The sequence below is a fragment of the Piliocolobus tephrosceles genome, chromosome X (assembly GCF_002776525.5).
Source record: "Piliocolobus tephrosceles isolate RC106 chromosome X, ASM277652v3, whole genome shotgun sequence".
In the NCBI taxonomy this organism is placed as follows: domain Eukaryota; kingdom Metazoa; phylum Chordata; class Mammalia; order Primates; family Cercopithecidae; genus Piliocolobus; species Piliocolobus tephrosceles.
Window position 1 is genome coordinate 91,986,443 of NC_045455.1, and position 15,385 is coordinate 92,001,827.

The window sequence follows — 15,385 nt, forward strand, 5'->3', positions numbered from 1 at the left end:
TAAAATAATATAATTCATAAACAAATAATTTTCCAGTAAGAAGTGGTTAAAACATACATGATTAGATTAGGCTAAACGTTATCTTATTGCTAAATAGTTATTTAAAATGATTAGATTAGGCTAAATGTTATCTTACTGCTAAATAGTTATTTAAAATATATATCAATATCCAGTAATAAAAGATTAAAAGCTAACCATTTCTCTGTTAATAAATGGTCAAGAGTAAGGGTCATCAGGTAAGTTTATTTAGGTAATTTTAGAGTTTTTCTCTTTGTTTTGTTTTTTGTCAATATCCAGCAAAAGAGAAATGGAACACTTCACATGGTGTAGTAACACTGTACTAGTTTTCTATCGCTGTGTAACAAATTTCCCATGAATCATCACTAACTGCTTAATGACAAACACAAAGTTAATCGTTTAAACAATATAGATGCTGTTTGATTTACGAAGAGAGTTGAAAATGCATTTAATACACCTCACCCACCTAACAGCATAGCTTGGTTTAGCCCACCTTAAATATGCTCAGAATCCTTACATCAACATACAGTTGGGCAAGATCATCTAACACAAAGCCTATTTTATAGTGTTGAGAGTCTACAAAATGCAAATGGGATTTCAGAAAATACCACTACAAGGGTGATATTTTAACAACCTTCCATGACCATTGTGCATTCGCAGACCGCCTCTGGTCACTTGCATATCTGCATTCTTTTCTAAGTTTTAAAAATCCTTTTGAAATGATTATATTAATATAATCATAAGGATGAAATAAATGTCATTAAGATGCCATCTAATAACATTTTCCCAGCTTCCTATGAATGATCACTAATTGCTTAATGACAAAACATTTATCTAAGGAAATATCCACAAAGGCTGTGTAGCAAGGGTTTACTTTCTTGCTAAATGAGAGGTTCTTAATGGGAAAGTCCTTAATGGGGAATTCCTAATTGCTAGTTTCCAAAATGAATTAATTTTAAATCCTTGTTAAGGAGAAATCTACCAGGGTTTCCTGACCTCCTAAAAAGGACAATGTTACTTATTACCATAATAAATGAAAACAAACAAAACTTATCAACAGAGTATTTTATAGAATTATAAGCTTAATGACAACATTTAGTATTATTATTCTTCCTTGATCACTTATATCTTTTTTTCCCAAATAAAAGTGCCCCCAAGATTTAATTACCAGAGTTAATATAATTAGCTTAGAATCATTCATCTTACCTTGATGATAACCTAAGGTTACATTCACTAAAATGCACTAAAATATTTTATATGCAAACAAAGGTTGATAACTCTAATGGTCTTCTAAAAAATCAGTATCATTCAAAATTAAAGATGTCTTATTTTAACATGCAGATATGACCCATGTATATTATTCTATACTCGTGAACACTGTAACAAATATTGCATATTATTTTTATAGAATGAAAATATAATAAGGACAAAGCATAATAAGATATTCTACTATACTGATTTAATAACTGCTTTCCTGACTAACTGATTTAACTATTATAATGGCTAACAGGGAATATTTTAGAATCTTTATGCTCAGCATGAGTTGTTACAATGTCCTAAATATCACTGTATATTCAACAGATGTCTTTTCTGGAAATTGTGAAAATTTCTCTTACATCAAGTTTTAATTCTAAGAGTAGAATTGGATTTGTGAGATACTGGTAATTTGGGTTCTTTCTAACCCTAGCTGGGCAGATAAAACCAGGCTCAGCCTTATTTGAATTCAGATTAATACTCCTGTCAACATTTTGCTCTTGTCTTCTCTCTCTCTTTTTTTTAAACTTTTAATATTCTTTGGTGTCATGCATTCATTTTGTGATGTTTTACTGGTTTTCTCCCCTAATGTTAACTTGGCATTGTTGAATACATCATTTGTAGTTAGTTTTACCGTTTTCTACAGTGAAACATTAAAACATGATGAGGTGTTGAAATGACAGTACATGTAAACTAATAAAGGTGCCATTGTTACACTGTTGAGGATCTGAGCAGAGAAAGCCACGCTAAACTTTGTTAATTTGAAAAATTACAGGTTTCCCTATATTCTAACAACTGGATGGGTGATACATAAGCAATTACACTGAGTTTGGGTAAATAATTATACGGTAGTTGTTACAAGCTCAAAACTATGCAGATCTCTGCAAATGCTCAAAGCCCTATTTAACTTTACCATTTCAGTGTCAAAGTGCTCAAGAGAGTTCTTTTATAGACAAAAGTCCTCTTATAGACATACTTCTTTGGGATGTTAATGTTCAAGAAAATACATTGGTTTATATACGAAAATAAAAAAGAAATTGGTTTCCATTCTTTTGGATAAATATCTGAAAGTGGAATTGTTGGATCATAAGGAAGTTTGATTTTTAATTTTTAAAGGAATTTCCATACTGTTTTCCGTAGTGGCTGCACCATTTTGCATTCTCACCGACAGTGCACGAGGATTCCAATTTCTCCACATCCTTGCCAATATTTGCTGTCTATTGTTTTTTGATAATAGCCATCCTGACAGGTGTGACATAGTGGCTTATAATGGTTTTGATTTGCATGTCCCTGATGATTAGTGATGCTGAACACTTAGGCCATTCTATGTCTTCTTTGGAGAAATGTCTATTCAGATGTTTTGTCCATTTTTAATCGGGTTATTTGTCTTTTTGCTCTTGAGTTATAGGAGTTCCTTATATATTTTGGAAATTAACCCTTTATCAGATATATAGCTTGCAAATATCTTCTCCCATTTCATGAGTTGCCTTTTCACTCTGCTGATTATTTTCTTTGCTGCACAGAGGCTTTTTAGTATAGTGTAGTCCCACTTGTCTATTTTTGCTTTGGTTGCCTGTACTTTTGATATTCAAGAAATCATTTCCAAGATCAATGTCACGAAGCTTTTCTCCAAATATTTACTTCTAGAAGTTTTACACTTTTAGGCCTTATATTTAAATCTTTAATCCATTTTGCATTAATTTTTATGTATGGTTTCAGATAAGGGTCCACATTCTTCTTTTGCATGTGAAAATCCAGTTTTCCCAGCACTGTTGAACAGACTATCTTTTCCTCATTTGATACTCTTGGCACCCTTGTCAAAGACCAGTTGATCACACATGCATGGATTTTTTTCTAGAATATCTATTCCAGTGGTCTATATGCCTTTCTTTATGCCAGTACCATACTGTTTAAATTATAATAGCTTTGTATTTCAAAATCAGGAAGCATAATGCCTCTAGCTTTGTTCTTCTTTCTCAAAACTGATTTGGCTGTTTCAGGTCTTTTGTAATTCCACATGAATTTTTGGATTGTGTTTCTATTTCTGTAAAAAACATAACATTAGGATTTTGATGGGAATTGCACTGAATCTATAGATCCCTTGTGGTAGAATGTACATTTTATTAATACCAAGTCTTCCAATCAATGAACATGGGGCGTCTTCTCATTTGTGTCTTTCATTTTTTCATCAGTATTTTATAGTTGTCATTATGTAAGTCTTTCATCTTCTTAATTAAGTTTATTTCTAGATATTGCATTCTTTTTGATGTTATTGAAAATGGGATTGTTTTTCTAATTTCCTTTTCCAATAGTTTGTTGTTTATCCAAAAGAATGGAAATCAGGAACTGGAAGAGGTATCTGGTCTTTCATGTTCATTGTGGCATTATTTATAGTAGTCAATCAAGATGTGGAAAAAACCTAAAAGTCTACAGACAACAAATGAATAAAGAAAATGTATATCCATACAGTAGAATATTATTCATCTTAAAAAAGAAAAAAGTTCTGCAATGTGAGACAACACAGATAAACCTTGAGGACATTATGCAAAGTGAAATAAGCACAAAAGGACAAATACTGCATATCTAAGGTAGGCAAACTCATTGAACAAAGAGTGGAATGGTGGTTACCAGGGGCTGAGGAAGTGAGAATGGGTCTATTAATCAATAGACTTCACATTTCAATCAAGCAGGATGAGTAAGTTCTAGACATCTGCTGTACAACATTGTACCTATTGTTAATGATATCATATTGTACAATTAAAATCTGTTAAGAGGGTAGATCTTGTGTTAATTTTGTTCTTGAAATAAAATTTAAAATAAATAGAACATGAAATCTCGTATTTTAAAATCTTTCAAATCAGTAAGAATTAAAGCGTATGTTAATTTACAATTTACTGTTTCAAAACATATGGGATAATTACAAAAGTTAGAAATCAAACTCATGCCCCTATGAGAATTACATCATTTATGTCATTCCGCTTTGAGAATAATGACGCAAAGTCTAACCAGCATCTTCCAATTAAGGCCTGGCATTTTCTGTAGGTTAGTGCCTTTGGGTATCTTGCCTTTTGATTCCATAAATGTTAGTAGTAGTTTTTCTTATTTTGTTAAAGACAGCACTAAAGAATCCTGAATACTCACTACCAATTAGCAACAGATTCCTAACTGAAGAAAATACCACACTCGACCATATCTCACTAGAAAGGGCAGGGGATGGGCAGCTGCGGTGACGGCAGGAACGTCTGTGCTGATGTCTGTGGGGAGCCCTTCTCCATCAGTGAAATGGACTCAGCTGCTGGCACAACTTAATTTAATCCACATTTATCATACCTCAAAGTTGTTTTAGATGCCACATGACAAGATTATAAAGTAGACATATTGTCACTTTACAGTCAAATAGTTTACAAAATTAATTCACCCATATTTCATAAATAATGCACATCATTCATTCCAGATAAAGTCTGTCCTTGCTCAGCACGTGCTGGGCTGTGGGTGGCTTCTCCTCACTCCTGGGCCCTTCCATGGGCCTCCTACCCAGGACACTGCCTCTCTTAACCTTCTGCATAACTGGCAGTCCTACAGCAGGCTGATGCAGGGCTCTCTATGCAGAGTTGTCTCTGGCAAATCCCATAGTTGATAATTTGAGGACTTTAACACTGCTTCAGTCTCCAGAAAATGTTAAACTATTTTACATTTAGATATTAAAATTGATATGATGTGCAAAAATATGCATCCTGTTAGTTGTGCCACTTTCATGAAGTAACATTGTCCAATGGGACTAAGTACTATTGTGATGCTGTAGAAATAGTGATTTTATAAATTTTAACCAAGAAATCACAACTTAAATTGGATTAATTTGAATAGATTTACATAATTGTTCATATATATTTATAATATTTATAACTTATAACAGCTTATATTATATATTTATATTGATTGCATTCATATTAATACATCAAATATACTAAGTTTCAAACTATATTTTGATTTGATTGGTGTTTTACCTCTGCATATACAAAAACATAAATATTTATTATTTCAATAAAATAAATAACGTATCTACAGGCTACAACTATAGTGGGATAGAAATACTTGCATAGAAAGTGAAGAAGAATAATAATAGAAGGTGTTTCAGAATGAATGACTTCAAGCATTGTTCTCAGAGAGAGCCTGTGCAGAGGTGAAGGTTTCAGTGAGACAAGATTGCACCACTGCACTCCAGCCTGGGCAACAGAGCAAGACTCCATCAAAAAGGAAGGAAGGAAGGAAGGAAGGAAGGGAGGGAGGGAGGGAGGGGCCTGTGCATATATCACACCTTCAGATGCATGTAAGCAACAGACTGACCTGCCTGCGATGTTCTCTGCAATATTTTTGTCTCACTGTGGTTATCTTGTAAAATTAAGACATTCTACATTAAACATTTTTTCAAAAGTACACAAAATATTATCAAGGAATACCAAATTATGTAGCTATCTTTAAAACATAAGAATGTTTAAAATAGGATATGAATTCCTTAGGATTGACGTTTTAGTTACTAAATCTGTTGCTGAATGCTGAAGAAGTGTGTACATGAATTTACTGTCTATTAGTAAAGGGTTTTCAAAAAATGAAAGTATAACTTGATTACCTGTAAATAAAAAAAATTTTAAAGCAGAGTGCCATTTAAATATTTATGAATTAATGAAAATTAAGAAAATGATGTATACAGTTTTACAAACAGATGAATTAAATAATCAGTAAATAATCTTGACTCAAAATCAACCACAAACTAAAGACTATTACAATATTCCCACTATATAGACATGACTAATGAAAAAAATTACAGCAAAAATACACAAAACCAATACACTATAGTTCACAATGAGGTTTAAGGAAAAGGGAAAAAGGTAATTGCTACATACATATTTTGCTCCTGAAATTCTGATGCAGATAGTAAAGAAATGAATGTTAATCACATAAAAGGAAACTCCTGTCAATATAATATAGACAAAGTGATACAGTGAACAAAACAAGAACATGCTTACCAGAAAACAATGATACTTACTGGAGAAAACCACATCACTTTAAGAATCCAAATTGTAAGAGCCAAATTCACAACGAGGATGATGAGTAAAAGAAGAACAAACAAGTAGAGGCAGCGCTTTCTCCAGCCATAAATGCCAATTTTGTAGACATACGGATTCTCTGGCCTCTCTATGTGGGTGCCTTCTGTGGCGGTAGTGTACTGCTCACGCACCATCTGCCACGGGTGTGTTCATGAGAGGAGACAGAAAGAGACAGGGCATGAGGGATGCAACTTGTTTGTTAATACTGATTTACTATGAGCCTGAAAACATCTTTTTCATCCCAGTCATAAATTTCCAAAATTAATGATTTTTTAAAAAGATAATTAAATATTATTCTGAAACATGTCACTGTGTTTCAATCACAGGGAGATATTTAATCTGTCATTTAGAATATTTTATGTATGATAAACATTTGAAATCTAGTGACCATATTTTCAGATGTTAATAACTTCAGACATTAATAAATTCTCTGTATCTATCAAAGTTCTTCAGGGTTAAACTTGGAATTGAAGCATTAACCAAAAATAATCAAGTTACCAAGTTCTACAAAGGTTAATTGGGAGGAAAATCAAGCTGGTATCTTTAAAAAGGAATCCGTGGCCAGGGCGGTGGCGCACGTCTGTAATTCCAGCACTTTGGTAGGTGTCTCATGAGGTCAGGAGATCGAGACCATCCTGGCTAACACGGTGAAACCCCATCTCTACTAAAAATACAAAAAATTAGCCAGGCGTGGTGACAGACACCTATAGTCCCAGCTACTCGGGAGGCTGAGGCAGGAGAATCGCTTGAACCCAGGAGGTGGAGGTTGCAGTGAGCTGAGATCATGCTATTGCACTCCAGCCTAGATGACAGAGTGAGACTCCATCTCAAAAAAAAAGAAAAAAAAAAGAAAATTTAAAAAAGTATTCATTTTTCCCTTTATACAAAGAACAGAAGTACTTTTTAGCTATGAAGGTAAAATTGGAGATTATGAAGACTTTCCTGATTGTAAATGTAGTAAAAAGATGAATCAGAATATGAATACTCTTCTCTGGGATTTCTTTTGTGCAAAAGTCACACATTTATTTTTAGGGGTGATTTGGAGTTGTCCTTGTTAAAAATAAGTTATGGTCTAAAACAAATCTTTAAATCTCCTTCCAATTTAACGACAGGCATTTTCACATACTCTGATTATCTAAAATTAGGCTATTCATCACATAGTATTTTCAAATATCCAGGACTGACAGCCAGCATTATTCAACCCCTAAATGTTTAATGATTTCAAAAGGGCATTATTCATTGACTCATTTCTTTGAACTCCTCCAGTCTTCCTTAGATCAGAGGCAGTGGCTCAAGCCAAAGTACCAGGTGTATCCCTGATGGTTCTCTCTTCCCTCAAGCCCCACATCAGCAAGTCCTATCAATTCTACCTTTCATATATATCCGAAATCTGTCTACCTCTCTACATGTCCATTGCTACCGCACTAGTTCAGGTTACTCTGAATGCTCTCAACTACACTACTGAAAAATCCACTTTCATTCTTTCCCTTCTTGAAAACCATTCCCCACCCAGCAGCCAATGTGTAAAATGTAAGTAAGCTCCAGTCACTATTTTTCCAAACCTTCTGATGGCTTCTCACCACAGTGACAATGTCCAAATGCCTCTATCACCTAAAAGACCCTATATAAGCCGGACTTTGCTGATGTCTTTGGCTTTATCTACCACCATTGTGTCCTTTGCTCACAAGACTGAAGCAAAGAGTCAATACTCTTCAACAGACCAGGTTAATTCTCACCCTAGGACCTTTGTCCTGGACTCGGTCTTCCCCTGCTGGTCCTGCTCATCTTTCAGTAGCAGCACACGTGCCATTGCCTCAAAGAAGCCTCTTTCTCTGGACACGCAGTCACTCTCAACCACTTCCCTCTATTATATTTATTTCAAAGTGCTTATCATCTGAAATAACGGCTCCAGAATTTCTATAAAGGACAGACTAGGAGGGCGCAATTGGATGGGGAAGGGTGGCCAGGGAGTCTGAATGAAAAGCAAGCACAGTACCTACAATATTGCTACAGATGAAAACAACTAGCAAAGTTTTCCAAGAACACATGTGAGTATCTTTCTATTTCTACATATTCCTAGTCCTATATATATAGTCTCCTATTATTGCTGTAGCAAATTATCAGAAACCTAGTGGCTTAACACCATTTTATCTTATAGTTGTGGAGGGGAAGAATGCATTTGTCACCCAGGCGGACCAGCAAGGCATTTGCTGGTATTCCTCTGGCCATTTTGAGAGCAAATGCTCAGCCATGTGTGAACCACAAGTGCACTGGGACCAAGGGGTTGGTGACCAAGGCTAAGACCCCTTGGAGTTGAATCTCTGGGTCACCCCAAGGCTACGCAGATCAGCCAGGGTGTTAGATGAGAATGAAGAGAATGCTGAATGGGTAGGTGAAGGCGGTGGGAGGGGAAAAGGATGGATAAGTATCAGCTGCAGTCATGAGATCATCTGCATAAGGGGAGCCTCTAGTTCCTGTGTCATTAACACTCCCTCAGCATTCCCCCAGGAAAAGAGACCACTCAAACTCTCGGAGGAGCTGTTCCCGAGTTAGGTAAACAAAGCAAGAGGATCTGAGTGATGCCAGGGTGGACTCTGGTGCTGTGTCACCCCTGTCACCCTTCAGAACCAAGACACTCCTTCCTTCCGTGGTGGGAGTGATGGCTGATGACGAGAATGACTTCAGACGGCACTAAGCTGCCTCGCCCAGGGCTGTGTTTCCCCACGAGAGGCACACTCCAACGTTTTATCCGTGCACTGGATGAAAGCCCGGCCCCCTCCCCTGCAGGGAACAGCCCTGCAGGCCTCCAGCTCTGTGGCAGCTCCAGTGCTATCCGACATCTCCTGCTGCCCACTTGCCACCTTTGCTGTCCTACGGGGATTTTTTTTCAGGATGGTTCCAATACATGGCATGCATATTTCCAGCTTGGAGTCTCTTTCCCAGGGAACCTTTGTTGGAAAAATTGGAATTTAAAAGTAATCAGGGGCCGGGCGCAGTGGCTCATGCCTGTAATCCCAGCACTTTAGGAGGCCAAGGCGAGCAGATCACGAGGTCAGGAGATCGAGACCAGCCTGGCCAACATGGTGAAACCCTGTCTCTACTAAAAATACAAAAAAAAGCTGGGGTGTGGTGGCAGGTGTCTGTCGTCCCAGCTACTCTGGAGACTGAGGCAGGAGAACTGCTTGAACACAGAAGGCAGAGGGCGTAGTGAGCCAAGATCGCGCCATTGCACTCTAGCCTGGGTGACAGACTGAGACTCCGTTTCAGAAAAAAACAAAAAAACAAAACAAAACAAAAAAACAGTGATCAGGTACACTGATAGATTTCTCAGAACACTATTCAACTTTATCTATGTGAAAGTTGTCAGGATCAAAATGGTGTCACTAATGTTAAGAAAACTCTGACAAATAGAACTGGGGAAGATCATAAAGAGAAATTTTTTTTGCTTATATGCTGATAACGTAACTTATTACAAAAGATTGCAAAAACCACAACCTTAAATACTTCCGCGAGGACATCTGCCTGCAATCTCATACAGATTTCATAATCATACAGATTAATTTCAGAACAACTGTGTAATCCTCATATTCCCACTGCAATGCTCTATTCACAAATGAACATCTTTTCTTTGGGAGCTTTGCTTGTTATTTAGGTTGACACTATCTCACATCAGGTTCCCTGGAAGCAGCTTGAGATGTGGATTCTTGTTCAGGTGTTGTATTAAGGGAATGCTCTCAAGAGGAAGGCACCAGGCAATGAGGGAAGCCGGCTAGGTTAGGAGAGGAAGCTGGGCAAGGTGTGGGCTGAGGCCAAGGTCACTTCTTAGAGAAGTCAGAGACACAGAGAGAGAGAGAGAATTAAAAAGACCCCGTCACTGGTCATCCAGAAACCAGTTCATTACGTACTAGCCCTGTGAGGGGGACCAGCCTACACTGCAGTACCATTTATCCTGTGTAGACATGATTCTTAAATTTGATGTTATTTACAAAGGAGAACGGAGTTTAGAATATTCTTAAATTAAAATTACATACGAAGGCTGTGTTTAACCAAACAGCAAATGAAGTAGCCTGTAATCTATTTTATAAATATTTTGATTTTTATACTAAGCCTAACATTTTTAAGCAAATCAACTATCACCGCCCCCCTCAAGAAAAAAAAAAAAACCTTCAATTTGCCTAGTCCCTAAAAATTGCGTATAACTAAATTCTAACTGAAAAACATTCACACTATATTAAGTGAAAATTTTAAGAAAAGAAAGTTATTTCAATGTATCAATTATGCTGTGCTTCTTTTTAGTTACAAGACTAAATGCAAAAAGAAATCTTGAGGTACATTTAATTAAGTTTCTTATCAAACGTGGTATATATGTATTTTTCCTATGGCCTGACAGTTCATTTAAAAAGTTTCAGATGGCCTCAGGGCCATTATTCACTTCCACCCTTATTAGCACCTTTGCTTTGGGATATGAATGGGAGGATTTAAAGTGACTTTCAAATGTTGCCAAAATACACACATTCAAATGCATTCCAGTATGGAGACAACACACTTGTATTGTTTCACCAAGATTAACATTTTAGAGTATTTTGTATCAGCTGGGCACGGTGGCTCATGCCTGTAATCCCAGCACTTTGGGAGGCCGAGGTGGGTGGATCACTTGAGGTCAGGAGTTCGAGACCATCCTGGCCAACACGGTGAATTTTTAGTCTGTACTAAATTTTTAGTCTGTACTAAAAATACAAAAATTAACCGGGCGTGGTGACAGGCGCCTGTGATCCCAGCTACTTAGGAGGCTGAGGCAGGAGAATCGCTTGAACCCGGGAGGTGAGGTTGCAGTGAGCCGAGATCATGCCACTGCAATCCAGCCTGGGCGAAAGAGCCAGACTCTGTCTCCCCAAAAAATAAATAAATAAAAATAAAGAGAGAATATTTTATATAAAGTTTTCATTACGATCTAAACTGTTGAACGAAAGGAAGATTTTCATGGGAAAGGTAAACAGTCACTTGTCTTTCTTTCCTTCACAGACCTTACCATTAGAGATGGGCAGGCAGCCACCAGGAATGCCAGGAGGGCCATTTGCATCCTGAATGCACACGCCCCTTCTGAGCAGCCATGGCTGCTTGTAGAGAACTTTCTCCACAGAAACAGCAGAAACAGCCTCAGCCTGGAGTCTCCTGCCTGCTTAGGGTTCCTTTCTGGTGCGCCTTCTTAGGGGACTGTCAGAAGCAGGTTCAAGCTCCTGACCAGTTACCGTCAATTTCCCGTCTTCCTGACTTCCCTGCTGTGTGGGGTCAGGATAAAAGGGTGCATTGAATGGTGATGACCATGGAAGCTACATTTACTAAGAAGTCAGAAACCTTCTGATGACAATGGAAGCTACTATCTGCTACGAAGTCAGAAACCTCCTGATGACGATGGGAGCTACTATTTACCAAGAAGTCAGAAACTTTCTAATTGTCTTATATAAACTAGATTTGATACTTGTTAAAATGGTAGCTGCTACAGTGCAACTCCTCTCACCTTATAAATGAAGGAACTGAGACATACAGAAATTAACTAATTCATACAAGGTCAAATGGCAGTCTGGCTCCATAGCCTAAACTTTTCATCATAGCCTCTTCACTGATTTTAGACTTTCCAGAGATGTTTCTCAAGTGAAATTAATTGAGCATTTTAAAAACGGAGTTAAACAAGTCACGAAGGTGAAGCTGGGTTTTAAGGTGCCCTTCACTGCCGCCGCCACTGTCCGTAATCCGTTCTCCATGTCAACTGCAGTGATCCTATCAAAGCACCCACGTGACTGCGCTGCTCGCCTTTTCTAGAGGTTCAAAGGTCACACCAGTGCTTAGGATGAAGCACAAACGCCTTTGGGCACAGCGAGCCCTCCTTTGTCCCCACTCCTCAATGGTCCTACACACCAGTCATACTGAAGTTGAGGAGGCACTGAGATTTTCAGATTCTGAGAAAAGTCTTGAGACCTTTACCAATCCGCACATTACTAAATACTCCTGCACCAATCAATGTTCCCGTAAAACTATCTACAGCATAACATAAACAATTAAAAATGAAGCTGGAATCCGAAATGGCCAAAGTAGCAAGTGATGGATCCCGCAATCCTCATGAGAACGTCGTCGAGCTATCTGGCCCTGCAGTAGGTCTGGAGAAGAATAAAGCCAGACAGTGCTACAGAGGCTGAGAGAAGAGGAGGGAGGGAGAGAAAGAAAGGTATCATGAGGGTCAAGGCGGGTTCTGAAGGAAGAGGACGGTAGCAGAGTCATCCTCAGGATGCTGTAGTTTCTCCCTTCCCACTAGGAAACCACAGCCCTGGTGCCTCAGCTGAGAAGATGCAAGGGCTGTGATGAGGGAGTGAAGGTAGAGCCTCAGGTTCTATAAATTATGCAAAACTGAACACACTGGGCACCCACTATAATTTATAATTATTATTTAATTTTTAATGCAATTTAATAACGACTTAGTTTAGTGACTAGCAAGTACATTTCTTAAAGGACAATATGGAACAATTTCATTTTCAGCATTTTAACTGCAAGCTTAGCTGATATCTTTTGGACACTTGAATTTGTTAGTCCTTGGAATGCTATATCTAATTACATTGAAATGCTACTTTTCATTTGTCTTTGAAAGACAATCTGAAATGAATCCTAGAACCTATAAAGCGAACCCCAACTTGTAGCACTACTTTTTAAATTCCGCAAAGGTGCCTCTTTGTACCTACAAAATGTTTGCAAGAAAATAAGCCAAAAATAAACAGTGTATTCTGTGGTTCGTTTTGTCCTGGTAGTTACTCCATCCTGCTGGCAAATCTTTCAGTCAGCTGAGTTATATTTTCCCTTATTATTTTTTTCTAAGCCTTCCTTTAAAAAAGTTGTGTTTGCTAGTTGTCATGTATTAATTTAGAAAACTCAGAGAAAGAACTCATAACTTCAGTAAGCTGAAGCATTAGCACATGTGTACTTTTACCTTACTTATGTTTATTTTTTCATACATATTTTGAGCAACATTTTATATTTTCCAGATTTGGGGAAAGAAACATTCTTCCCTTTTTCATTCCAAAAATAGTGAAGGAGTCAGGTTGCTATTTTGTTCTTGTTTTGTTTATTTCCAACTTTAAAACCACTGGACTTTCGTTGTCACTCATTTTAGTTTATTTCTTAGTGTCTACGACAAAACTATCAAGAAAATCTAGAGCAAATGTAATTCTACCACTAAAGTTTAAGAGCAAAATTACAAGCAGGTGATCTTAAAGATGATACTTTGTCTAGATTAACTACAGGATACAATTCAACACCCAATAATATAGAAATGCTACCTTTGGCATTCTACAAATTAAAAATATTAGAACTACAGGATTATGCTAAAACTACAGAGCATATTAGTAGTCAGAATAACTTAGTCGAAATGAGAATGTTATTGATATTTGATATATCATTATGTTGTGATACACAAATTTATTCAACATTGTTTTAAATTTATTAACTATTATGCCACCAAAGAAGAAAGAATATTAAGAAACCTCATAATTGTTTGGATTTTAGGTTGTACTTTGTATTGATATAAAATCCAAGTTAAAACTGAGCACTTACCTTAGATATTAAGAAAAGCACACTGGCGAATGAACTACGGCCAGCCTGAGCTCTACCGAAGACAGAATGTTTCAAACTTTTCCATGACTTACAGAAAGAGAGCAAAGGATGAAGCTTCAGCAACTGTCCCTGGAGAAAGGGCTCTCACGACTTTAGCCCTGTCTCATGTTTCCTCCTCTCACATTAGCAACAGGCCTGTCTAATTTTACTCAATGACATAAACAGTTCATACCACACTTAAAATTGTTTGGGCACCAATTCCAGGACACAGCTCTTTACGTGCCAAAAACAAACCAAAACACACAAACAAGAAACCAAACTCTTCTTGTTACAAAACCAACATTTCAACATTTAAACCCTAAAGCATGAGAGTCTAACATAATTACAACTTCCTAAAAAAAGCTTTACCTCAAACAAAGAGCAAAAAACTTCTAAGACTAATTTCCATTAGAAACTAATGTTGATAAAATTTTAAGAAAAATCTCTTCAAATTAATACGCAAGTTAGAACTTGTGACTATATATATTACACATATACTAGTCTCATCCAAATGCATATTACCATGAAACAGTGACTCTTTAAAAATCGCTTTCCCTGAGCCTCTTTAAGTGAAAAACATTAATATCTGAGGAGAAAATCCTACACAAAGATCACCATAATAGAAGGTAAACAAACTCTGCATGTTAAAATTATGACCGTTCTTTTCTAGGAAACTCACATTTCTATTATGTTTAACAAATGATGTGAATGTTACAACGTGATCTTAAATTGTCTTTATCTTCATTTAAGAGTCATCAGGTCATTCCGTTTTATAAGGTGTAAAGACAATAGAATAAAATATCCAACTTCTGAATAATTTTAATATTTTATTTTGCCTTATTTTTATGTGGCCTGGTTTGCAGCATGAATTAAAACTTACTAAATTATATACTTCATATTTGCATTTTAGTACTAAACCTTGAATGTAAGAAACGGTGCCTTGGTATACATGCACACAGAGTTGGGAACAACAGATACTGGGGCCTACTTGAGGAAGGAGGGAGGGAGAAAGGTGGGGGTTGGAAAACTGTTGGGTACTAGACTTACTACCTGGGTGATGAAATTATTTGTACATCAAATCCTGGTGATATGCAATTCATCTATGTAACAAACCTGCACATGTACCCCTTGAACCTGAAATAAAAAATGAAGGAAAAAAGGAGCCATGCAGTAACAATGCATATGCTACATTTTCATTTTATTTTCTTCTCAGGAGACTTTTCTCTTCATTCTGCTTATTCATACTCTGCCACAACTTTTTTTGAAATTTGATACTTCTATCATACCAACAGCTGTAGGCCTTAAATTACAAGCCGATACAGCTTCAAAAAATCTTACATTTGTAAGACATTTGAAAACCTTTCATGAAT

At 36.9% G+C, this 15,385-nt stretch overlaps 1 protein-coding gene across 1 annotated transcript in view; it reads right to left on the reverse strand.

Annotated features, from left to right (window-relative positions):
* The window catches only part of SGCG (sarcoglycan gamma), an 89,908-nt gene extending 75,778 nt beyond the window's left edge, over nucleotides 1-14,130 (reverse strand). The window contains exons 1-2 of the mRNA XM_023190316.2: nucleotides 13,977-14,130; nucleotides 6,317-6,511 (exon numbers count right to left, since the gene is read on the reverse strand). Of these exons, the coding sequence (XP_023046084.2) occupies nucleotides 6,317-6,511 (195 nt within the window). The 5' untranslated portion in view covers nucleotides 13,977-14,130. The remainder of the gene's footprint in view (nucleotides 1-6,316; nucleotides 6,512-13,976) is intronic.
* Between the last annotated feature and the right edge of the window lie 1,255 nt (nucleotides 14,131-15,385).